Here is a 24,589-nt window from a genome sequence, read left to right as displayed (position 1 = left end):
GATTAGCCGAGGGAATTGTTTAAACATTAACGCTTGCATTTGGTAATTTTACACTTACAATTTCTAAAAGTATGCAAATCTTTATTCAAAATTTACATTTTTGTATTTTATAAATCTACATTTTAATAAAATAACACTGAAAAGAAGTCAATCAAGAGTTGTTTGTATTTTGTCGACCCCTACACCAAAAAATGGGAAAGTCCAATTTCAGAAATCCCCCTCCAAAAACATAAACGATAGGTGGCGGCCGTTTTGAATGCAAGAACTGCAAGACCAAGAAAACAACATTTCGATTTTGATTCATCAATAAATAGAAGCAGAAATCTGTGTAAGTGTTGTGTTGTTGTACTTAAGTCATAGCATACTCTCATTGACCATAAGCTTCATATTTTCAAGTATTTATTCCTTAAAAATTTGGAAAATATATTTTCTAATTTTGTCAACACAATCTGATGACTGAGTCTGACATAAGGTTTATCGCGAATAGCAAAATATCAAGAGAGGGCGCTGTTGAACCCACACAAAGGTACAGGCGTTGCGTGCGCGAGTCGTACAAATTGCATAGTAACTACCCCATATTCCTTCCCACACGGCACAATGCAGTGCCTTTCTGAATCTCGATAAACCTTATTATATTTATTGACAACACAACACAATGTCAACATGAACTAGCCCCATAAATCGGTCCAATCCACTCCGTATCTTGGCCCAACTGGTCGATGGCGCAATATTCGACCGATCGTGTTGCGCGATCGACCGACTGCTGCACGACCAATTGACAATTGATCTTTTAATTGCGCAGCGCGATCGACCCAACATATATAGCCATAGGTCATGTAATAGTATGTAGGTTGATGGGACGCATTATTATAGTACGAATATTATTAACCTTTTTATAAATCAGTGAGTCCGTGTTGTATTCAAATCAACGATCATGAAATATTTTGGTTGTTGTTTTGTTCAGTTCCAGCATGCCAAGCAAACAACAAGGTAAAACACTGTTGGAGGTTTTTGGAGAATGTCAAAATGGAGTGCACAACCATGCCAAGCTCACCGCAGCGCTTAGAAGCACGTATGACAAGGTATATCATATCTTTATCAAATTTAGAAGACTTAAAAGTAAAGTTTTTTGTAAGATAAGACATGTGGTGTGTTATGGCTGAGTGGATTTATTAAGTACACCAGACTAGTTTCTGGTCAGTGGAGTGTGGGTTCGAGTCCTGGTCATGACCCTTAGTGTCCTTTAGTAAGAAGACCCGATAACCATTACTGCTCCATGCTCCATCCTTATGGACAAAATGTTAATGTCCCGTAATGCTCGTAAAAGACGTCTGGTACCAGGGGTCAATTTCACAGAGTACAAAGAGTTAGGACTAGTCCTAACTTAGGGCTAGTCGTAGGAGATACAAAAAAATGTATGGCTTGTCTTAAGATAGGACGAGTAACCTGTCATAACTCAAGATAAGACTAGTTTAAACTCTTTGTGAAATCCACCCCAGTACATTTATTGTTAGGTCAGGGGTAAAGGGGGTAAACCAATCCAAGTATTAAAGGACTGACCATTTTTCCTGGAGTTGCTCCTCGGGGGACAGAGTAGTGTGAAAAGAGTTTAACTCAAGTACATCATACATCTATTATTATTTCCTAATTATAAATTAACAGCTGGAAGACAAGTCACCGTTCCACCAGGAGTTTTTAAGCTACTTCAAGCATGCTCTGATTATCTTCAAGCGAGAGCCTGCTGTTGAGCGAACTCTGGATTTTGTCGCCAAGTTTGCCGTGTCGTTCGCCAACACGGAGGACTCCGGGGAAGAAGCAGAGGTCGAGGAATCGGCAGAGACACCTGACAATAACTTCCTGCTGTTCCTCTTTGCATTTCTGTTCAAGGTGGGTTGAAATCAGAGCCGTAAACTTGCGACAACTTGTGATTAAAACCATTTAGTGGGCAAACAAAAGTTTTACTTGGGCGTAATACAGGATGCCAGATAAGTCTGCCCCTTTGGGCTGGCTGCATTTGGACTGGAAATGGCGCACAGCAACCACAATACCAAAACAAACTGGTATCTTTATGTCACAATTATTGGCTACTGCTTTCCTGGGCCCAATTTCATAAAGCCTGTAAGCACAAAAATTTGCTGAGCATGAAATTTCATCCTTGATAAAAACAGGATTACCAACCAAATTTCCAGGTGATTTGCAGGATAAGCAAGCAACAGCTGAGTACCAGTAACAAGCAATGTGCAACAAACGGAAATTTGGTTGATAATTCTGTTTTTATCGAGGAAGAAATTTCATGCTAATCAAATTTGTGTGGATACAGGCTTCATGAAACTGGGCCCAGGTTGTAAACTTGGGTGTGATCCCTGTCCACACAACAGTTAACAGTTACATGGCTTCCCCTGAACAAAGATAGTGCCAAAATAGGGAGACGGACCACCAACATAGATAGGGCTAGGTAGCTGAGTTGGTAGAGTGCCAGCGAATACGAAAGTCATTGGTTTAAATCTCGCTCTAGTCAACTAGTCTTTTGGTTGACCCCGAATCTTGATTGATTATGATCTCAGCTTCCACATGCTGATAGAGTAGGCAGAACTTTTAGCTATGGCTGCAGCCAACAGCAATGTTGAAGCATAGGAGTTTTGCAACATTCCATCCAGTAGCCAGTAGTCCATTAATTTGGACATGGATGACGAACAAATTCTAATTTAAAAATTGTTCTCCCCCTTTAAAGAATCACAATGCACAGGACCGAGCTGTTCGCTTCCGCGTCTGCCAAATGATCAACAAGTTATTGAACAGCCTCGGCGACAATGCGCAGATCGACGAAGACCTCTTTGATCAGATCTACGACTGCATGCTGATCCGACTGCACGATAAGTTCCCTGCCGTGCGTACTCAGGCCGTGACGGCCGTGTCAAGGCTGCAAGAACCAAGCGATGTTGACTGTCCAGTTATAACCAGTAAGAGACAATCTCACTGTTCAATAACGATATGAGGGACGTCACAGGCAGTAATCAAATAGAGTGGGATCTTACAAAATGCACATGGCTCACTTTCATAAAGCTGTTCAGCAGAAAATACTGCTTGACAAGTTTCTTTGCTATGCAAAAAATGAGTGGGGTTCCACTCACAACAATGTAAACTTAATGTAATTTTGTTTTTGTTAAGCAATACTTTGCTGTGCTTAGTAAGCTTTTGTGCTTAAAGGCTTCTTGAAATTAGGCCCAGGGCTTGAAATGGACCACTGACCACAGTCAATAATTCACATCCTCACTGGCACACAGTAGTTCTTACAGAAGGGCTATTGTGGGGTCATTATAATTGAGCAAAGTTGTTTTTGTTCAACTGGACCCCACAAGGGGAGCCTTAAGGAAAAGTAACAATAGAACATTAGGAGGAAGGATCCCACAAACCCTCAGGCCTGATACTTCACGGAGGCACTGGAGGCCCCTTGCCAGTGCCTCGGTGCCCTTGAAATGCTCCAGTAGAAATTTACAATTTCCTCATAGGGTGCCCTTTGCCTAAGAGAAAATGCCTTGGTGCCCTTGCCCTTTCAAAAACGAAGCATACAGGCCTGAACCCTGACCTGTAAGATTGTGTGTGAGTTGGTACACACATTAAAACCGGGTACCTATAACAAAAGAGGGCAACAGGGTCCCTGTTTAGATAACGGTCCTCATTGGAAAGTGGGTACAAAACCAAAGGGGGCTGTAGCAAAAAAAAAGGTTTTTAGACACTTGTGTGTGTGTACATCAGGGCAGCAGGTTCACTAGGGATGCGTTTTAGGTGGACCATTGGCAAGTGATCAACCAATGGCAAGTTCAACCAAAACAGTTATTGGTAACGACCACGACCACAAAAACGCACCCCTTGAGTTGTGCTGTGGACAAAAATTGTTGGGGAAATGTTGCGACCGCCTTGGACAAAGAAATAGTAGTAAACCACTATATAGAAGTAATAAAAATATGATTGCGTTTGCTTGCAGCTTATTTGCATCTGATGAAGTTTGATGGTAGCTACGAGGTCCGTCGTGCCGTTCTGATCAACATCACAATGACCACCAAGACGGTTCCACAGATCCTGGAGCTTACCCATGACGTCAAAGAAGTGATCAGGAAGACGGCTTATCAGGTTCGAATTGATGTATATTTGGTATTGCAGTAACACCGTGTGTATATCTACTTGCTGATTATGTTCTTTTGAGATCTTGTGGAAGTGTCTTGGCCGAGCCGTTTAGACCACCAAATTCAAACTCTGGTGTTTTTGATCAGCAGAGTGTGGGTTTGAATCCTCAGCCGTGACACTTGTGTCCTTAAGCAAGACACTTAACCATTGCTTCGTCCTTTGGATTGGACTTAAAGCCATTGGTCCAAGGTAGTGTATAGCGCATGTAAAAGAACCCAGTGCACTTATCAAAAAGTGAAGGGGTTAACCCCGGTGTTCTTGGTTGTGGCTGCTGTATGCGCCGTAGCACATTCTGAATCTTTATAAGGTGCTACATAATTGGGTCTCAGAATTCATCACTGCAATAACCTATCAACCTTGTTGGTAGATACGTGCGCTATATAAGACTTCAAAATTATTATTATCTTGTCTTGCTTTATATACTTCTACCGCGGAGTAAATTTTATTTTTTTTATTCGGAAGACATATCTACTACCGCAGGGTAGATTTGTCAAATTCGGTAGACTTCTCAGTTCTGAAAAGAGCTGTCCTGCTTTTTTTTTAGCTAACAGCTGGGACAACTACTTCCGCTTTAGAGGATCAAGGAGACTTCTCACTAATAACTTCACTACCACAGAGTGAGGTTTGAGTCGGTGGTTGTTGTACTCTGTCATAGATGCGGAAACATAACTTCAGACTTCGTTCATTATGAGCACAATTGCGCCAAGCTGACCATATTACATTTGCTTTCAGGTCTTAGCAGAGAAAGTGCACATCAAGGCGCTGACCATCGCCCAACGTGTACGGTTGCTACAAGATGGCCTGACTGATCGTGCAGGTACAATACTCATCTCTTTAGGATTCCAAGTAATTACGTTATACTAAGAAGAGGAAACATAACTCTCTGGATAAGACGGCTCCACAAAAAAAAGATCTGTCAATAATTCTCCCCGGATAGTATGTGGGTCCTGATTAATGCTGTTCTTTTACGGTGGCCTTTGTTTGTTTGTACGTTTGTTGTTTGTTTTGTTTTTACTGTCCCCTTCGTTTAAAGACACTGGACATTATTGGTAATTATCAAAGACAAGTCTTCTCACTTGGTGCGTCTCAACATATGCATAAAATAACAAACCTGTGAAAATTTGAACTCAATTGGTTGTCGAAGTTGCGAGATAATATTGAAAGAAAAACACCCTTGTCACAAGAAGTTGTGCGCTTTTAGATGCTTGGTTTCGAGACCTCAAATTCTAAACTTGAGGTCTCAAAATCAAATTCGTGGAAAATTACTTCTCTTTAGAAAACTACATCCCTTCAGAGGGAGCCGTTTCTCACAATGTTTTATACTATCAACCTCTCCTCATTACTCGTTACCAAGTAAGATTTTATGCTAATAATTATTTTGAGTAATTACCAATAGTGTCCACTGCCTTTAAACACAAAAGGCAGGTTGGAAACCGTTCTTAAAATTGTTTTTTGTGAAACATCCCACTGTAGTTTTCCCCTTTGACTCCTGTGATTGCTTCTTACTCATAGATTCAGTGAAGGATGCGTGTGCTGGCAAGCTCCTACAGGCATGGCTTCGCATCTATGACGGGAACGTTCTGGATCTACTAGGGTGCCTGGATGTAGAGAACTCCTGCAAGACGGCTGAGCTGGCCCTTAACGTCATCTTCAAGAAGGTCCAACCTCAGGAACTGGTCGACAACTTTGATCTGCTCGACGGCACGTAAGTGTTTTTCAACAAGTTTGAGTTTCCCTGTTGGAGTAGAGAGGGTTTCGCGAATGTTTAGGACCTGGGCCCAATTTCCTAAAGCTCTTTAGCAGAAATACTGCTTGACATCTATTTCTTTGCTAAGCAAAAATTGAGCGGGACACCAGTCACACCAGTGTAATGCAACTTTATGTAGATTTGGCTGATAACCCGCTTCTGGTAAGCAATATTTTTCTGTGCTTAGTTTTTGAGCTTACAGGCTCTATGAAAATTTGCCCTGATGAATAGGAGTTTGTGCTTTCAGGGGGCTTCCTTGGTCTGAAAAAAATGCATACTTTTTATTTTATTATTTTTAAATAGACCACAGGCCATCATAGTCTTGATGACCCATGATATTGAACCATTGCAGCGTCTAATCCGTATATACTCTTTTGTTCTGCAAATAGATTGGTCGTTCCAGCAGAGAAACTAACGTGTGAGAGTGCCCTCTACTGGCAGTGTTTGTGCAGTTTCCTGAAGAGCAGCGGCACAGAGGGAGAAGCGTTGCTCGAGAGAATGCTACCAAGCGTCTCTGTGTTCTCCAAATACCTCAGAAGGTACGTGCAGGCCAAGGGAAAATCTCTATCCAGTGCTAGAATTTGTCAGGGGCAAGTCCAAGAAGTTCAATGTTAAAACAATAAATTTCCTCGCAGTTGTGGCTAGGGTTGGGGCATTAAACCATTGACCCGTAAAAACATACTGAAATCTGTTGCAAAAAATTTCCTCATAAGGTCAGTATAAAGCCAACAGTAACAATATAGTAATACAAACAAATTACCATGTAAAATGAAGCCGGCAGTAAAAACATATGTGGTGGGATTTTCCTTTCTTTGAACAAGTTAGCTCCAGAAGCTACTTTGTTGGTGGAACTGTCTTATCTTTAAACATGCATGAGATTGAAAATTGCAAGTCCCACTACAAAAAACACTCACATCATAATGGAGAGCTTTAAAACGGGGTCAAATTTGACAGGGCACCTATTAAAATTAGCACGTAACCAGTCCGAAATGGTGCAGGTTGCATTGTGTTTTGGCTGAAAACTCTGTTGTGCTTAACTACTTTTCGCGTTTCTATGAAATCAAGCCTAGGTGTTATAACTACGATTCCCTTTGTTTGCAGTTTCCTTGATAATCTGAAGCCAGCTGCTTTGAATGAGACCGAAGTTGAAGAAACGCTAAAGCAGGAGTTTGTCGCTCAACAGCTGCTCAAGATGTGCGGCAGTCTGGACCTCTCGGATGAAGTAGGAAGGTGTGTATGCTCAAGATGTGTATGGAAGTGTAGTGACCGAGCGGTTAAGAGCACTGAATTCAATTTCAATCGTGATCAAGGTCTATACTCTGTGGGTTCATATCCCGCAGAAAGATATCCACAGTCTGTCTTTGATGGCGATCAATCATCCACCCACAGAGAAAAACGATTCAGAAAAAGTTATGATCTATTTTTGTTTTACTTTGACGCAGGAAGCAACTTGATGGGATGATACACGACATGCTGATCACACCTCACATTCCCTCTTCCCTCGTCCCCCTGCTTATGACCCACTACTCCAAACTACACCCTGGGGATGAGGAGCTCGTCCCTCTGACTGCTGAGATCATCGCCGATGTCAGAGAGCCCATCTCCATCTTGGAGACGAGCATCACCCAGGAGGAGCAGCGCAAGAAGGATCTTAAAGTAAGTCAAATCTTGGGGAGTACAGTAGTTTGTTTTAATCTGGGAAAACTCCAGCGACTGCAAAACCGTGCAGCACGCTTTTTTTGCCGTTGACAGACGTGAAAGGCGGCTCCGCTACTAACCCAACTTTATTGGCTTCCCGTTCGGCAAAGAATTCAATTTAAGGTCGCACTCCTCATCTTTAAATGTCTGCACCACACAGCTCCACAATACCTTCATCGCTGTATCCAACTTCATGTTTCTGGTCGGTCCGGTCTTCGGTCCGGTCTTCGATCCTGCTGTGATAGTACACTGCTGTCGGAACACAGGTCCAAAAAACACGAGCACTGACAAAGCCTTCATAACTGCCGGCCCGAAACTGTGGAACAGTGTACCATCTCGCATCAGAACACTGAACACTGTTTCGTCATTCTAAAACAACTTAAAAACCCACCTGTTTCCAGTTACTCTTTAATTGTAGTTGTTTTTTATTGCCTGTTGCTGAGCGCCATGATCTAGATGGAATGGCGCTATACAAATCTGGTTATTATTATTATCTGCAATGAGAATATAGTGTTATAATAATTACTAGATTTATATATTGCACACATAAAGATCCTTGTCTTTTGATTGGTGGAACACAGGTCACATGTTATTATTGGTTTTTACCCTTAACACGAATGTGTGTCAGCTCTGTATGTATACTCAGTACTTTCCTAAGCTCTGTAAAAGAAATCACAGGCATATTACTCGTGTGGGATTCGAACCCACAACCCTTGCAATTCTAGAGCAGATGTTTTCCCAACTAGACCACCGAGGTTGCCCAGTAGCTAGACGCAATTCATATAACCAAAGTTGGGGTTCGAATCTCACCCGAGTATAAATATCACTGAGATTTTTTCCACTAAACTCGTACAACAGTTCAAATTTTGATTGAATTTTTCCTGCACAGAATTTCTTCCTCATTCCATTTGGTATAAAAATTTCCTCTTCTAGTTGGCCAGCGTTCGTGTTGACTTGAACCAGGCCAGAGACGCGTTGGAGGATTGCGTTAACAAAGAGGACTTTGGCCGAGCGGCTGAGCTGAAGGAGATAGTGTCTGAATTGGAGGCTAGCAAACAATCCCTGCTGGAGGAATCCAGCATCAGCATCCGGGAAGTCCGTACCGAGAAGGTGAGACTCAAAAATAAGAGTACAATTTGGAAGAAAGTGTAATTTTAACAACCTTATTGCAGCTGTTATAGGCTCTTGTCACACGAGGCAACTTGGAGGCAAACAACTGTGGTGTTTAGGCTTTATCCGCTGAGACACTTGGACATGTTAGATTAGACTGATTCATGATACGATTATTATTGGTCAGACATCTTGGATTGCAACTTATAGAATTAACAACTACAGTCAATAGAGGGCGATATAACAACTCTACACCAACTACAGCATACATGCTACTAGACAACTTTGGTAGCACATGAGTCATTTTTCAAACAATGTCTTTAAAATTCTGAGAACGAGCTCCCTCTGAAGTACGTAGTTTTTGAGGACGAGGTAATTTCTGATACTGTCAAAGACTTCAGGCCTGAAGCCTTTTATTAGGCATCTGAAAGCACACAAGTGTGTGCAGCAAGGGTGTTTTTTCTTTCATTATTTTCTTGCAGCTTCGATGACCAATCAAGTTCAAATTTACACAGATTTGTTATTTTGTGCATGTGTTGGAAAACACCAAGTGAGAAGACTGGTTTTTGACAATTACCAAATGTGTCCATTGCCTTTAAAGCAATTTCCCAACATCGGTAAACAGTATTGTCCAAAGGCCAACACTTGGTGTATCACAACTTATATATAAAATAACAAACCTGTGAAAATTTAGGCTCAATTGGTCATCGGAGTCGGGAGAAAATAACGGGAAAACCCACCCTTGTTTCAGCACGTTTTGCCGTTTCATGACATGTGTTTATAATAAATCAGTTATTCTGGATATCGAGAATTGATAATTGTTTTAATGTTTTCTCAAAAGGTAAAGCATGTAATGGAATACTATTTCACAGAAGTCTTTCACCATTACCTTCTGTAAACTCTGTAAGTTATTTGTAAATCTATGAACTTTTAGTTTTTGTTCCGAAAGTCTCCAGTGCCATGAAACTGAGTTTCCTCAATTTGTGGTGTCCATGTTTCCTTTATACAGAGTGACCCAGCGACTTTAGTGAAGTGTTTGACCATTGCTAGCGAGATGCTGCAACGTTTGACCACCAGAGGTCTGAGTCCCACCCTGCAGACCCTCATCGATACACTGGTGCTCCCTGGTGTCCAGAACGTGGACCTGTCTGTCCGCAACATGGCTGTAAAGTGCATTGGGCTAGCCTCCCAGCTCAGCCGTGATTTGGCTCATCTGCACTTGCTTCTCCTTATGCAGGTATGTGCTCTTTAAAGGGAAGGTGTATGCACCCTCAGAGTCCAGCTTTCTCCAGAAGACGATCAGAGCATACTGATCGAAGCGTAGAGTTGAAACCAACGGTTCTTTTCAGAACGACCCCAACTCACTTAGAGATGGTCAGTAATGGTGTTTACGGCAAACCTTTCCATATCGGGAAGGTGTATGGTCGGTAATCACCTTGTAAAATTAATGCTCTTATCCGCTCGGCCACGACACCCTACATGGTATTCCTTCTTCCTACTTTAGTCTGATTTCTGGGGTTTTTGCCCCTGAGAAAAATCAGTTAAATTGTGATTAAATAGTCTGAAAAGTCTGTTGAAGCCTACACCTTGTACTCGATAAAATGTTTCTACGTTTATCCAAATATCATGCCTGAGTTATTTTACAGATGGAAAATTTGAATCGGGGATAAAGAATATTAAATTTGATTTTAAACCACAATAGATTTCCCAAGTGGATCAGGAGACGATCCAAGTGACTGCCCTGAAATCCATCTTTGATCTCCTGCATACCTACGGACTAGAGGCCTTCAAGATAGCTTCTAGTGGGTCTTCAAGGAGCGGCAGCCCTGCCGATAGCCCCAACGAGGAAGAGGGGGCAGAGGATTTTGCAGGGGCACAGCAACAGGACAAGAATGCAGCTAACAGCGTCCTGTCAATCCTAACAAGGCTGTTGGACAACGAGGTGAGTCACAGGCCTTGAAAGGGCAAGGGCACCAAGGCATTTTCTCCATGGTAAAGGGTACCTGATGAGTAAAGCCATTGGTCCCATGCGTTGTGTAACGCATGTAAAAGAACCCAGTGCACAGAGTATGGGTTCGCCTCGGTGTTCCTAGCTGTGGCTGCTGGCATGCGCTGTAGCACCTTGTAAAACCTTTATAAGGTGCTACATAATTGGGTCTCAGAACTCATCACTTCAAAAACATATCTTTCTGAAAGTTTGTATATTCTCAGCGCCTTGAGAACCTTGTTGGTAGATACGTGCGCTATATACAGGCATGTGAGATTTCCTCTTTTAAGCCGATGTCCTCTTTTGGGGTTTTGATTTTCTTCTCTCTTTCTTCACTTGATGGTATTGAACATTGTGAGAAATGGCTCCCTCAGAAGTAACGTAGTTTTCGTGAAAGAAGTACTTTTCCACAAATTTAATTTCAAGACCTCGGAATTAGATTTTGAGGTCTCGAAATCAAGCATCTGAAAGGGCACAACTTAGTGTGATAAGGGTGTTTTTTTCTTCCATTATTATCTCGCAACTTTGACGACCAATTGAGTTCAAACTTTCAAAGTTTTGTTATTTTATGCATATGTTGAGATACACCAAGTGAGAAGACTGGTCTTTGACAATTACCTAAAGTGTCCAGTGTCTTTAACTGCTTCTGTTTCACCACTATACTTGTTTCGAATGTCATGTTGTCATTTAGCTTTCAAGGACGACTCTGCTAGGGGTGAAACATCAAGCCAATAACTTCTTCTTTTTTTGCTTTTTTATTTTTCTTGTCAGAGCTCTGAGGTTTGTACAGTTGTCGCTGAGGGTATGGCGAAGCTCCTTCTCTCTGGTAGAGTGACGAGCCCAAAGCTCCTGTCTCGTCTCCTCTTGCTGTGGTACAACCCAACCACCGAGGAGGACCTCCATCTTAGACACTGTCTCGGAACATTCCTCCCCTTCTTTGCTTTTGCAACGAGGTAAGGATTAGTTAAAACTTGATGATGGGAGTAAAAAGTTATCAAGCTTGTAAATAAATATAACAATGTTTTTTGTTTACTTATTGTATAATATTTATTTACATTTATTTTTGTTTTTTTATTTATTATATAATTGATTGATGAATGTTTGGTTAGTTGAACGGTTGCTTAGCTGTTCGTTTGGTCGGACTGATGGATGGTTGGGCCGATCGGTCAAATGGTTGGTCTCTCAGATTGTGTATTCAAATGATGGTTTATTCTTCCTGAGTAGACATAAGCGCTCTGGGTTGTCGGCTATATCTCAAATTTACACAGGCTAGTATTTTATATAACTATGTATAGTTTTAAAACAAGCGAACGGTTAAAAAAACCTGGGGTATAGACCAAGTGTACAATAAGTGTGACCTTTTACATTCTTTCAGTATTCTGGCAGGCACAATACTACACAGGTCCTATGGGAAAAGTGACATTTTGTGTCATAATTTCCACATATAATATTGTATGATTTCTTCCATTAGGCTTTGTACAAATCCTGCCTGCAGGAAGCCCAGGCTCTGTGGCTCTTTTGTAAACGTGTGATGTCACAGGTCACATCGTCTATACTTTCCCTTGAAGTTTTTTAAAATATGCTTGGATGCCGCTTGCTGAAGTTTAATGTTTTGATTCTCAGGGCTAATCAGGACTGTGTGGAGGAAGCTTTTCTTCCGACACTAGAGACGCTGTTCAATGCACCGACCACCTCCCCCCTGGCCCAGGTGAATGAGAATAACGTCGCAGAGCTGTTGGTCAACCTGACGGATCAGCGAAACCTGAGGCAGGAGACTGCTTTGCAGGTATGCTCCTTAACATTAACCCTAAGACACCTGGGGTAGATTTCACAAAGAGTGAAGACAATTCCTTAGCTCAAGTTAAGACGAGGACCAGCCTTAAGTGTTTAACTACTCAAAGGACTAGTCCTAAGTTAGGACTATTTTTGTGAAATTAACCTCAGGGTCCAATACCATAGAGCTGCTTAAGCAGTACATGTAGCTTTGACAATTTCTGCTTAGCACAAAAAATTAAGCGCGGAACCATTTACAAACTGTGAACATGAGATTTTAGCATGTAACCCTTTTCACAAACTGTGCACTTCATATTATACTTTAGCTGGAAACCCTTTTCCAGCTTAGCAAAATTGTTTGGTGATTAGTAAATTTGTGTGCTAAGGCAGCTAAAGAAAACTCCTGCTTAAAGAAAACTCCAGATGTCTATTTAAAATTAAATGCTGGCATTGATTTTGTTTTGTTAAAAGAGTTTTGTCTTCTCATGCATTTTTAGTACAGTGTCGTCTATGCCAGCAAGACAATGTTCCTTCAGGATGACTTTGACATCTTGAATGGAGACTATCATTCCTCACTAACCGTACATTGATTACTATTCTTATACAGGAAAGCTCTGTACATGATAGTCTTGCTCTCAAGGTGTGCAATAAGATCCTGCAGGATATGGAGGCTCCGGGGGTGCGTGTCCTATGCAAGGCCCTCAATCTGCTCCATCTGACCTCCTCAAACACTGCTGCTTTGAAGGATCTTAGCGTCTTGGCCGAGCAGATGATGCAGGTATGGATGACGGTCACAAAGATGCTGGAGACTTAATTGTAGAGATAGCTCGACCCACCTCCCCACCCCCACAAAGAAAAATTGAATGAGTCAATGTAAAGGAATCAATGTGTGGTGAAGAGGTTTTCAACTAGTGGTTTAATCCCAAAGAGGCCTGGTTCTTGATAATTTAACGAGAAGAAGTTGAGATGATAATGAAAGAAAAAACACCCTTGTCACACAAAGTTGAGTGCTTTCAGATGCTTGATTTCAGGACCTCAAATTCTAAGTCTCAGGTCTCGAAATCAAATTCGTTGAAAATTACTTCTGTCTCGAAAACTATATTACTTCAGAGGGAGCCGTTACTCACAATGTTTTATACGTTCAACCTCTCCCCATTACTCGTTACCGCGTAAGGTTTTATGCTAATAGTTATTTTGAGTTATTACCAATAGTGTCCACTGCCTTTAATACCTTGTTGCCTTGAAGACTGTCACCAGCATCAGATGAAATCAATAAACAAATAGTTCATACATTTATATAGTGACGACTTTTAAAATTAATTTTCCAGCAAGCCGAAGAGAAAATGGTCAAGAAACAACTGGACAAGTTTTACCAGGGGCTTCAGGAGTACCTGAAACAGGACGAGCAGGCTGCCCCTCAGGACCACGAGGCTGCCCCTCATGATGGTGAGACTGCACCTAAGGATGAGGAGGTTGCCCAAGTTGATGATGTTGGAGTCACTGGTGATAAGAGTCTCCAGGAGGCGGATAATACTGCCATTGAAGAGGTGGGTTTAGAGCACTAGAGGGCGCACTGGCCTTTATACGCGACCAGGCACGTGAGTAGGCGGCCATTTTTTAAGTTGAAAAAAACAGGCATTGCTTAGCGTGTGTTTGTGCGGCCATTTTGAAAGTTGGCAAAACAGCATCGTGTCAGCGCTCAATAAACACAAACTCCAACGTGTACTTCATATTCAACGCGCATGCAGAATGACATGTCGTTTGTGTTTTGTCACGCACCAAGTTTGCTTGAAGATAAATAGGTTATCACATGCGCGCTTATGGATATGCGACGCAGAAGCGCTATATTTTTCTGTATTCCACTCGCGCTTGTGTGATAACTTAAAATATTAGAACCCATTATTATTATTATTAGTATTAAACCTTTGTTATTTTGTTATCTTAACATTTACACAGGAAGCTGGAGAGCTGGATGGTACCGCACGGCCGTCGGTGACTGAACGTGTCCCACCAGTTAATGCCACACCATCCAGCACCAAACAGACCAGTGCAGAGGATGGGCAGAATGGTAGGTTTTTTTCAGACAAGAAAATCAGGGTTTTAAGAATAACTGAAATTTAGTGTTTTAAAGGAAAGGTACACATTCGGTAATTACTCAAAACAATTATTAACTTAAAAACTGACTTGGTAACGAGCATTGGAGAGCTGTTTATAGTATAAAACATTGTGGAAAATGGCTCCCTCTGAAGTAACGTAGTTTTTGAGAAAGAGGTAATTTCTCACTAAAATAATAAAAGACTTCTAGCTAGGAGTCTTTTATTCTTATCTAAAAGAACACAAATTCATCCAACAAGGGTGTTTTTCTTCCATCATTTTCTCACAACTTCGATGACCAATTGAGCCCAAATTTTCACAGTTCTGTTATTTTATGCATATTTTGAGATACACCAAGTGAGAAGACTTGTCTCTGACAATTACCAACGGTGTCCAGTGTCTTTAAGCAGCTCTTTGAAATTGGACTTTGCTCTTTTGCATTCTATTTATCAGTAAAACGATGTGTACAGGGTACTTGACCTAGATGGCTATGATGGTATAAAATCTCAATGTTTCTTCACTTTTTTTTCTCGCTGACACAGATACGCAAAGGTCAACTAGAGGTCAACCTGGAGTCGCCCTTGATGAGTAAGTTTTGACATTCCACAAGAAATGGCCGTCCAATTACAATTGCATTGGTGTCAAGTGCTTTCTAAGTTGCATTGTTAAATTTACAGCATTATGACATTCATATACCTTTTTGCCATAGGCTTAGATTTCTATTTTGCTTATTTTTACTGGTGTACTTTTTCTGAAATTTTGTCTGTGTAATTTTCTTATTTGTGTTGTTATGCGCCCATGAATAGGCTGGTCCTGGAGAGAGCGCAATACAAGTTATAATGGTGGCTAGTGCAATCGCTTCTCACTACTAAATTTAACATAATAATAATAATAGTAATAACCCGTTTTAATTAAGCGCTTTTCACACCCGGAGAGCGTCCCAAAGCACTTCACATTATTACCCCCTGGTCACTGGGCCTTAAAGGCAGTGGACACTATTGGTAATTACTCAAAATAATTATTAGCATAAAACCTCACTTGGTAATGAGTAATGGGGAGAGGTTGATAGTATAAAACATTGTGAGAAACGACTCCCTCTGAAGTGACGTAGTTTTTGAGAGAGAAGTATGATTTTGAGACCTCAAGTTTAGAATTTGAGGTCTCGAAATCAAGCATCTAAAAGCCAGAACTCATGTGACAAGTGTGTTTTTTCTTTCATCATTATCTCGCAACTCCGACAACAAATAGAGCTCAAATTTTCACAGGTTTGTTATTTTATGCATATGTTGAAATACACCAAGTGAGAAGACTGGTCTTTGACAATTGCCAATAGTGTCCACTGTCTTTAAGAACAGTGTATTGGAATAACTCTTTTCCATTGTGTTAAATTACTCCACAGGGATACAGAGAACAGTGTGTTTGAGAGTCCTGCCGTCATGCCTCGCCGAACACAAAGGTCAAGGCAACGCTCAAAGGTCAAGATGTCTGCACTGCTTAGCGACAGCGAGTCGGAGTCTGAGATCAGGGCCAGTAAATCACGGTTAGTGATATCAGTCTTGTTTTTTTTTACAAGCTATATGTATTTCTTGCGATGAGCTTCTGACACCAAATGCCTAACTGAACACTCTCATCTGCTCGCAACCGGACATTCAGCCATGTAAATCACGGTTAGTGATATCAGTCTTGTTTTTTTTTACAAGCTATATGTATTTCTTGCGATGAGCTTCTGACACCAAATGCCTAACTGAACACTCTCATCTGCTCGCAACCGGACATTCAGCCATGTTGCTCCCAGAATGTTTAACAACCTCCCACTGTCCATTATACAATTGTTGCACGCTGTGACGGGGTCCATGGCGTTATATACACTCGAGGGGGAAAATGGAACCCGAGGCGAAGTGTTTTTTTTTAATTAAATATTCTACAAAGTAAAATTATGTAAGATTGAAATTATGGTGTTACTTATACTGTAAAGAAGATGATTTACTAGCTTTGATTTAGAAGTTGTCTTGGTTAGATAAATTTAATTGGGCAAGTTGGTTTAAAAAAGTCAATAGAATAATTTATCTTGGTTTTTTTTATCTTTCACACGCTTAAAGTCTGGTTCAGCCCTGTACTTTTATATTGGACGAGATGGCTTAAAATTTAATAACTTGTATGGATTCCCTTTTCTCTATCTATAGATCCAGTCGAAGAAACCGATCTGTTCTTGCTCCTTTAAATACTGATGAGAGCAATTGATCCTTTGACCTTTCAAGGCGAGTCCGTTCCAGAGATCTTCTCAAAATATTTATCTACTTTGCGCCACATAGTTTCCCAAAACATTTGTTTACATGTAGACTTTGGATTCGAGGCCTTGGCCCCTTTTCACAGGACTGCTCAATCACAAAATGTAGCTTAGCACAACAAAATTATGCTTACCAGAATAAGGTTACCAGGCAAACTGTACAACTTGTGACTGGTATCCTGCTCATTGCTGCTTAGCAGAAAATGTATTAGCAACATTTTCTGCTTGGACACCCAGCTTATATTTTACAGCTGTTAGTCAAGTGCGTGAAATTTACTTTGTGAAAGGCTTTTGAGTGTGTGTGTATAAAGCCCTTTTTAGCATTAATGTGTTTTACTTAATTTGTGAGGCCCCTGTATAAAATCTAATACTTTTAGGGAATATTTAAATAGGCATTAAAGGCAGTGGACACTATTGGTAATTGTCAAAGACTAGCCTTTGCAGTTGGTGTATCTCAAGCATAAAATAACAAACCTGTGAAAATTTGAGCTCAATTGGTCAACAAACTTGCTAGATAATAATGAAAGAAAAAAACACCCTTGTCACACGAAATTATGTGTGTTTAGATGGTTGATTTCGAGACCTCAAGTCCTAAATTTGAGGTCTCAAAATCAAATTCGTGAGAAAATTACGTTTTTCTCTAAAACTATGGCACTTCAGAAGGAGCTGTTTCTCACAATGTTTTCTACCATCAACCTCTCCCCATTACTCGTCACAAAGTAAGGTTTTTTCCCCCATCATTATTCTGAGTAAAAACCAATAGTGTCCACTGCCTTTAAACGGGAGAACAACTTAACTAAACATCAGCAATGACATCAATGTATTGTGATGTCTTATAAACTCAGTGTTGATAAATACCTACATAGTAGGCCTAAACGATGTCTTATTTGGAGCGTGCATGATTTCTTTCCCAATAAGTCTGTATTTCTTGTCTCGATTTTTTGCCCAATGGAAAAATCATAATTGCTTTTGTACAAAATTCCCTTGAAAAGTTTACTGGAGCCTCTATGTACATGTAGGTCGACCCTTGGTACACAATAAAATTGTCCTACTTTTTCCCAAGGATCAACATGCCTATTGGAAGCATTTATTTGATGAGCAAACAAAAACGCACTTTTGAGCTTCGGGAGGAAGTGTCTACTTTTGCCACAAAGCATTGCATTGTTATGTTTGGTTTAATAAAATGACTGTACATCATTGACTTTTAGAATTTAACTCGCTCGTTTTAATCTTCTCTTTTTATAGAAAAGTATCATTAAAAAAAAAAGCAGCAGTTCTCAACAATTGTTCAATTCATTTTGTATTTTCCTACATCTTTGGTTTATTTCTAAACACAATTATAATCCTTAATAAATGTCACCAGAAATATGTATTAAATTTGATAACTTGACCTCGGCGATAGTGGACTATGAAAGTTGTCATTAATTTGGTTTAATACCCTGGATACTATTGGTATTTGTCAAAGACCAGTCTTCTCACTTGCTGTATCTCAACATATGCACAAAATAACAATCCTGTGAAAATTTGAGCTCAATTGGCCGTCAAAGTTGTTTGATAATAATGGAAGAAATTACACCCCAGTCACACGAAGTTGTGTGCTTTCAGATGCTTGATTTCAGGACCTAAAAATCTAATTCTGAGGTCTCTAAATCAAATTTGGGGTAATTACTTCTTTCTCGAAAACTACTCCACTTCAGAGGGAGCCGTTTCTCACAATGTTTTATACTATCAACAGCTCCCCATTACTTGTTACCAAGTAAGGTTTCATGCTAATAATTATTTTGAGTAATTATCAATAGTGTCCACTGCCTTTAACTTTTTGTGAAATCGGCTCTAGGGGTTACCAAAAGAAGGAAATACCTTAGTTTCACCATGATACTTCCTACAACTTTGATCCTCGTTTTGGATCATTTTATTAGCAATGACTCTCACCAAGAATATAATCAACATGTACTTCTTTTTTTTTAAGTTTCAAATTTGTACATAAGGAACATTCATAACTTCCAAATAAATCTGTAGTTTAGGCGCCATTCAGAATAATTAATGTTTAATTTTCGAAATTTTTTGTAATCTTTCTACCGCGAATACTTTGATTTGAAAAATATTGAAAGACCATTTATAGGAGACAACATAGTCTACAGTGTGCCCAAACCTATAAATTAATATGTATTTCTGTTGATACACAGCGTTCGTAAATCTGAGAGATTCTGGGTCTAGCTTAAAACGGGTAACCCAGGCAACCAAACAGTTTTTATGAATGTTCACTTTTGTCAGATCCTGTCCATAGTTATCTCTTTTGACCCATCCACCAAAAATGTCGAAATTTGTAATCACAATTATATTCTGAAACATAGAAAGAATGAGTTTGAGCTATGCACTGGATGTGTATCAAATTACATTTGATAAAAGTTTACAAAAAATGTCTGATACTGAGGCAAACTTTTGTTTTCAAGGTTTTTTTTTAGTCAAAACGTTCTAGGGGACAGGGGGACTACATAACATTGGTAAGAATGAATGTTCACAAGTAACAACTTACAATGATAACAACAATAATAACAGCATTTTTAAAGCGACATAAATCCCCAAAATTGCTCAAATGTGCTGAAATTGTAAAAAAAAAAAAAAGTATAAAAAAAAATTGGCGTGATTTGTTGTATTTTCTAGAAACACGTCACAAAAATAGTTGTGATCGAGTCCGAATATCCGATTTGTGACGAGCATTTGGGTTCTTCCCCAGCCTTCTGTTTTCTCATGTCTCGGAGGTTTTTCAGAGGTTTTGTAAGTTTTTGTAAGAGGTTTTGTAAGTCGGGTCACATAAAGTGCCGTTACTGGTCTTTGATTTTTTTGTTTTTGACTGTGGACTTTACAAACAAAACTAAATCGTCTTAAAAATAGCAGCAAAAAGACATTTTATTCAGTTGGTTTGTGATATGTCCTTAAACATTTTTTGGACGGCTCAACTATACAGACACAAAAGAGCAAAAAACAAACATTACGCGTTTCTATTTTGACATTTCATTTACAGTTGCTGACGACAACTTGATATAGTAGGCATGTTTTGTTGTTTCTTTAAAAAAAAAATCTATTTATATTGGTCAGCCCTTGTTCTCAATACAATTGTCCTCTTTTTAATTTGTCAAATAATGCTGCTTCTAATTTTACTGTTTCTAGTAGTTTTAAAAGGGAAAAACACACAATGCAAATTCTCGTTTTCCTTTGAAGTTCAGAATCGGAACACGTCATTTGAAAGTTTGTGCACATTTTATAATATTTTTTTCAGAAATCAAAGACTATACAGTGCTGTAGGCTCACAGTTTTAGTTTGTGGTTTTGAAGGTGTTTTGTTTTTTTTTTAAAGTAAAGTGTGCAGATGGGAATTGGGTTGTTCAGTAGAAATTAATTCCCCGCTCATAAAAAATACTGCAGATTGGCCAACGGAGGATAAATCGATCAAAAGTCACAATTTTTTTCTGCTGATAGAGTTTTCCCCGTTTGGGGAGTATAGTTGTGTTCTGTCATTATTTCACTCGGCAATCTCGTGATGTGGATAAGCAAGCAAACTCCGAACACTGAATCCATAGCGAGACGCACCTCGATTCCTCTGCCCTGGTTCCAGGCCTTCATCCTGGGGAGATATGGTCCCGATCCCACCCAAAGCTGCCGTACTTTCAGCCGGGCTGGGCGTGGTGCCCGGGACCCTCGCGCTCTGCCCGAATTCGGCAAACTGTTTGTTAGCGAAAGCGGTGAAAGAAGCAATAATGGTTTCATTCTGAGACGATTGGTAAAGACAAGGCTTCTGTTCTTGGGGCGAGTCAGCACTTTGGACTTGGTTGGTAGGGATGATCGGAAACGGGTGACTGGTAGATGTAGCTCCATCAGACAGAAGGGTGACTGGCAACTTAGGGGGTGAAAGGATGCTCTCATTCGACTCAATTTTGAAATCCTTGACGAGCTGCTCGGAGTTTTCAGTATTGACACCGTTGTCGGTGTTCAGTTGACGGCGTTTTCGCTTCCTACGGAAGTTGCCATTGTCGAACATCTTTTCGCAGTTGGGATCAAGGGTCCAATAGTGCCCCTTGCCCGGGTCGCTGTCCGCCCGAGCTACCTTGACGAAGCAGTCGTTTAGAGACAGATTGTGCCGGATTGAATTCTGCCAGCCGGCTTTAGACTTCTTGTAGAAGGGAAAGTTTTCAGCAACATATTTGTAGATGCCACTGAGGGTGATCTTGCGCTCCCGTGCGGTCTGGATTGACATCGCAATCAGGGCCGAGTAGGAGTACGGTGGTCTGACCATCCTATAGAGTTCATGCTGGGCCGAGAGGGACAACCAACCAAAGTCCGTTGATGGGAAGGCAGTTGGGTAGTGGCAGTGTGCTGTGCTGACAGGGTTGTGCTGCGCTGTGTGCGGGTAGCCACCGCCGCATACCGGGGACGTCATGTACGGTGACGGTGGGGGAGCCGTCCCAAGACCGTACGCCGTGGATACGTTGGTCCCAAAGGCGGTAGGGCTAGCTCCCCCAAGCCACACCGATGGACGGCCTCGGTGATAGGGAGACGCCATGGTGTAGTCAAAAGCTCCTGCAGGGCTAGCTAGATAGCCTGGAGCCACTGTCTGTTGCTGCATAGGCCTACCTACTGGTGATGGGTACATGTTATGGAATGCCGGGTGCATACTTGACTTCAATGCCGCTTGGTTCGAAACCAAAGATCAAGAATCAAAACTTTTACAGCCCGAGTGGGTACTCCTGTAATGTTGTCACATCAAGGTTTTCCTTATTGAATGCAAAACCTAATTAACCATCGCTCTACCCTCATCACTGAAACACACCACAGTCCGACCAAAACTACTCCAATCAGCCAATCAGCTTTCAGTACTTTCCCCGAAGTTTTTTTCAACGCGTACTTTCTGACCAATGAAGTTCGCTCGTTCGTGGTGACGTCACTGTCCGTATTCACGGCGTGCAAACGACCGATGGTGAAGATTAGAGTATTTGTTCATGAACCAAGAAATCCCGCCAATTGTTTGTATTGTGATAATAGTTTTGTGTAGCGATACACAACAATATTTACGCTGAGATAAAACAATTTCCTAATGAGTCAACTCAGACTGAAAATGGTCAGGAAATTACGAGTATTTATTGAACAGAAAATGATAACTTGCGATTGTCTCAAGGCCGTAACTTGGAGCACTGACGTTTAAATTAATACATTTATCAAAGACAACTGTCATAAAACGTGTAGTCTGATTTCAAGCCGTATATTTTGATTCAAAATAGGTAGGACCCGATGGGTTTTCGTTTGAGGCTCGTTACAAGAAGTACTGTTGTGTTTAAATATTTCAGGAATTTCTTTCAGTGACAAAGAAAATAAAACGTTTCCTTGACTCTTCGTCAGCGCAGTAAATTCTAGTTTGAATTTTAGATTGTGATAAGTGGGGGTTTTATGAGTTGAGCATTCTGCCATCGGTCTGTTGGCCGACAAACACAAAAAAAATAAAACATTTATTGACGCAACAAATTAGGGCAAAATGTTTCATTGTAGCGTGTATATGGTAGTCTTTAAACCAGTTCCTTGCTAATAAACTTTGGCGGAATTCACATAGTAATGCAAATAACTGACACCGGCAGGTATTGTGTTATAATGTGCCAGCAATTCAACATTTTGGCGAGGATGGGATCGTAATAAAACGCCATAAAATATTGTTCTTTTGTCGAGTTTTACTTCTGATCAAAAGTGGGTTCATTGTAATTGCTTTGAAAGGCAGTATACTACAAGGTGTTTGGTGCTAGGGAACTGTAATGTTTCAAATAATTAGTTAGGGGTTGTCGTGTGAAACAAGTTGGGTTGGAACAATATTCCACGGTCATCAACCAACAGGGGCCAATTTCATAGAGCTGCTTAAGCACAAAATTTGCTTAAGCACGAAAATAGCTCGCTTATTTTACACATGTTACTGGCCAAAATGTCATGCCATGTACATTGCTTGAGACTGGTATTTAGCTGTTGTTTACTTAGCATAACAATTGAGTGGGGTCTTTGCCGATAATCTGATTTTACTAAGCAAGGAATTTTTTGCTTAAGCAGAATATTTTGCTTAAGCACCTCTATGAAATTGGGCCCAGCCCTTGTCAATTTGGTATCTTGGCCCCTGTCATTTTGGCATTTCAACCCCGGTAAATTTTGTGTTTCGGCACCGAGCAATGTGATAGTTCACCCGTCAATTTTGTGTTTCGGCACCGGGCAATGTGATGGTTCGGTGCCGGTCAATTTGAAGTTTCGGCCCGGTAAATTTTGTATTTCGGCACCGGGCAACGTGGTGGTTCGGTGCTGGTCAATTTGATGTTTCGGCCCCGTCAATATTGGTAAAAGCAGCCAGAGACCTTGCCCCAAACCCCTTGGTCCACGCCTGTCATTGTGTCAGTCTTTGTTTTAATTTCAACAATAATTTTTCGGATTTGACTTTGTTACCGTTTTGGATGTGGCTTCCCCTCAAGTTAGTAAGAGCCAATAGCCTAATCCAACTTGCAAACCCAGCCCCGTATATATCCACTAAAGCCAGTAGCCTAAGCCAGCCCACAAACCCTCGTATCCAGTTCCTAAAAGGTTGGTCTGCCTGGCGTCCATGCTGGTATGCATTACGCCTAGCACCGTGTGCATGACCGAAATCATAGCCCAGGCTCGCAACCTGATAGCACCGACTCCAAAATAGCTGCTTCGTTCAAACTTATATTAATTACAAAAGATTGTTGTGTTTGCCGCAATCTTCGTCTGTATTTGCACTAAACACAATTTATCCCTAATGTACCCACAATAAAACGTCTGGTATCTGCCTAGGGGACCGAAAAGATATGGGACATGTTGTTAGTTTATGTTTAATTTGAAGGGATTTGTGATGGGGAATTGTAAATAGTACATGGAATAACATCGGGGTGTGCTTATAGGGTTTGGGATGAGATGGCAGTGTCAGTTTGCAGACAGTTTTATTCACTTATCTCTTATGGTTAGGTAATAATTATTTGCCCGTAACGTCACTCTGACAATCAGACGGCTCATGGACGACTACGGAGCTTTGGAAGTGCCATCACACACTTTGAAATCCTTGGATAAACTGCAGGATGCTGACATGCCAAACATCCTGTCATGACTTGACGACATCTGTAAAGAAAGATGTCGTCTTTCCCCATGTATTCTATCTTTGAATATTGACATCGTGAAAGTAGAGAAGTATTTCTCCAGAAGACAGTCTGATCACACTGATCGAAACGTCGAGCAGAAACAGGTTCTTCTTAGAGCCACCATCAGGCCTCCTTCTAAAGAGATGTTTACACGGTGCCACCGCAATTCTTACTTACTGAACGACTTCCCGAAATACATGGGATTGTAACATTCTGACAAATATCGAGAATCAATTAGATACATTATCTTGGGGAGAAGACATCTTACTTTCAAGAAGTCGTCATCAACCAAGATGAGCCCGAACTTGAAAGATGTTTGGTACTTTCTGCATAATATTGGGATACACCGAGTATCATGGCTCTGCTTGCCGTAAGCACAGAATCGGCGCTTACGGAAGCAAGGTATTCTGTGCTTACGGTAAGCGTATTTCACGGGTTAGTGGTGAGTTTTTGCTTCTGCGCGTGCATACTCCGCGTTATTATAGGCATTCTACGCTTACACGGCTAGCGCAGAAATTCGGCGCTTGCATATGA

General features: G+C 40.8%; 2 protein-coding genes across 2 annotated transcripts; one reads left to right on the top strand and one right to left on the bottom strand.

The window, feature by feature from the left end:
* Positions 1-230: 230 nt before the first annotated feature.
* LOC139940435 (condensin complex subunit 3-like) lies at positions 231-18,271 on the top strand. The gene is made up of 21 exons (XM_071936679.1): positions 231-328; positions 965-1,082; positions 1,663-1,887; positions 2,732-2,960; positions 3,986-4,131; positions 4,918-5,002; positions 5,698-5,890; positions 6,322-6,471; positions 7,034-7,162; positions 7,375-7,588; positions 8,564-8,740; positions 9,750-9,977; positions 10,443-10,682; positions 11,499-11,680; positions 12,351-12,513; positions 13,108-13,278; positions 13,829-14,047; positions 14,457-14,568; positions 15,137-15,182; positions 15,994-16,134; positions 16,778-18,271. Exons 2-21 carry the CDS (start codon positions 972-974, stop codon positions 16,833-16,835), a joined length of 3,219 nt encoding a protein of 1,072 aa, XP_071792780.1. The 5' UTR covers positions 231-328; positions 965-971; the 3' UTR covers positions 16,836-18,271.
* Positions 18,272-20,260: 1,989 nt separating this feature from the next.
* On the bottom strand, positions 20,261-21,552 carry LOC139940982 (forkhead box protein I2-like). Its single transcript, XM_071937388.1, has one exon. The coding sequence runs from the start codon at positions 21,550-21,552 to the stop codon at positions 20,404-20,406; it is 1,149 nt and encodes a 382-aa protein (XP_071793489.1). The 3' UTR covers positions 20,261-20,403.
* Positions 21,553-24,589: the final 3,037 nt, after the last annotated feature.

This window comes from Asterias amurensis, chromosome 8 (genome assembly GCF_032118995.1).
Source record: "Asterias amurensis chromosome 8, ASM3211899v1".
Classification (NCBI taxonomy): domain Eukaryota; kingdom Metazoa; phylum Echinodermata; class Asteroidea; order Forcipulatida; family Asteriidae; genus Asterias; species Asterias amurensis.
Note: the sequence above shows the minus strand (reverse complement) of the source record. Positions and strands in the feature narration are given on the sequence as shown.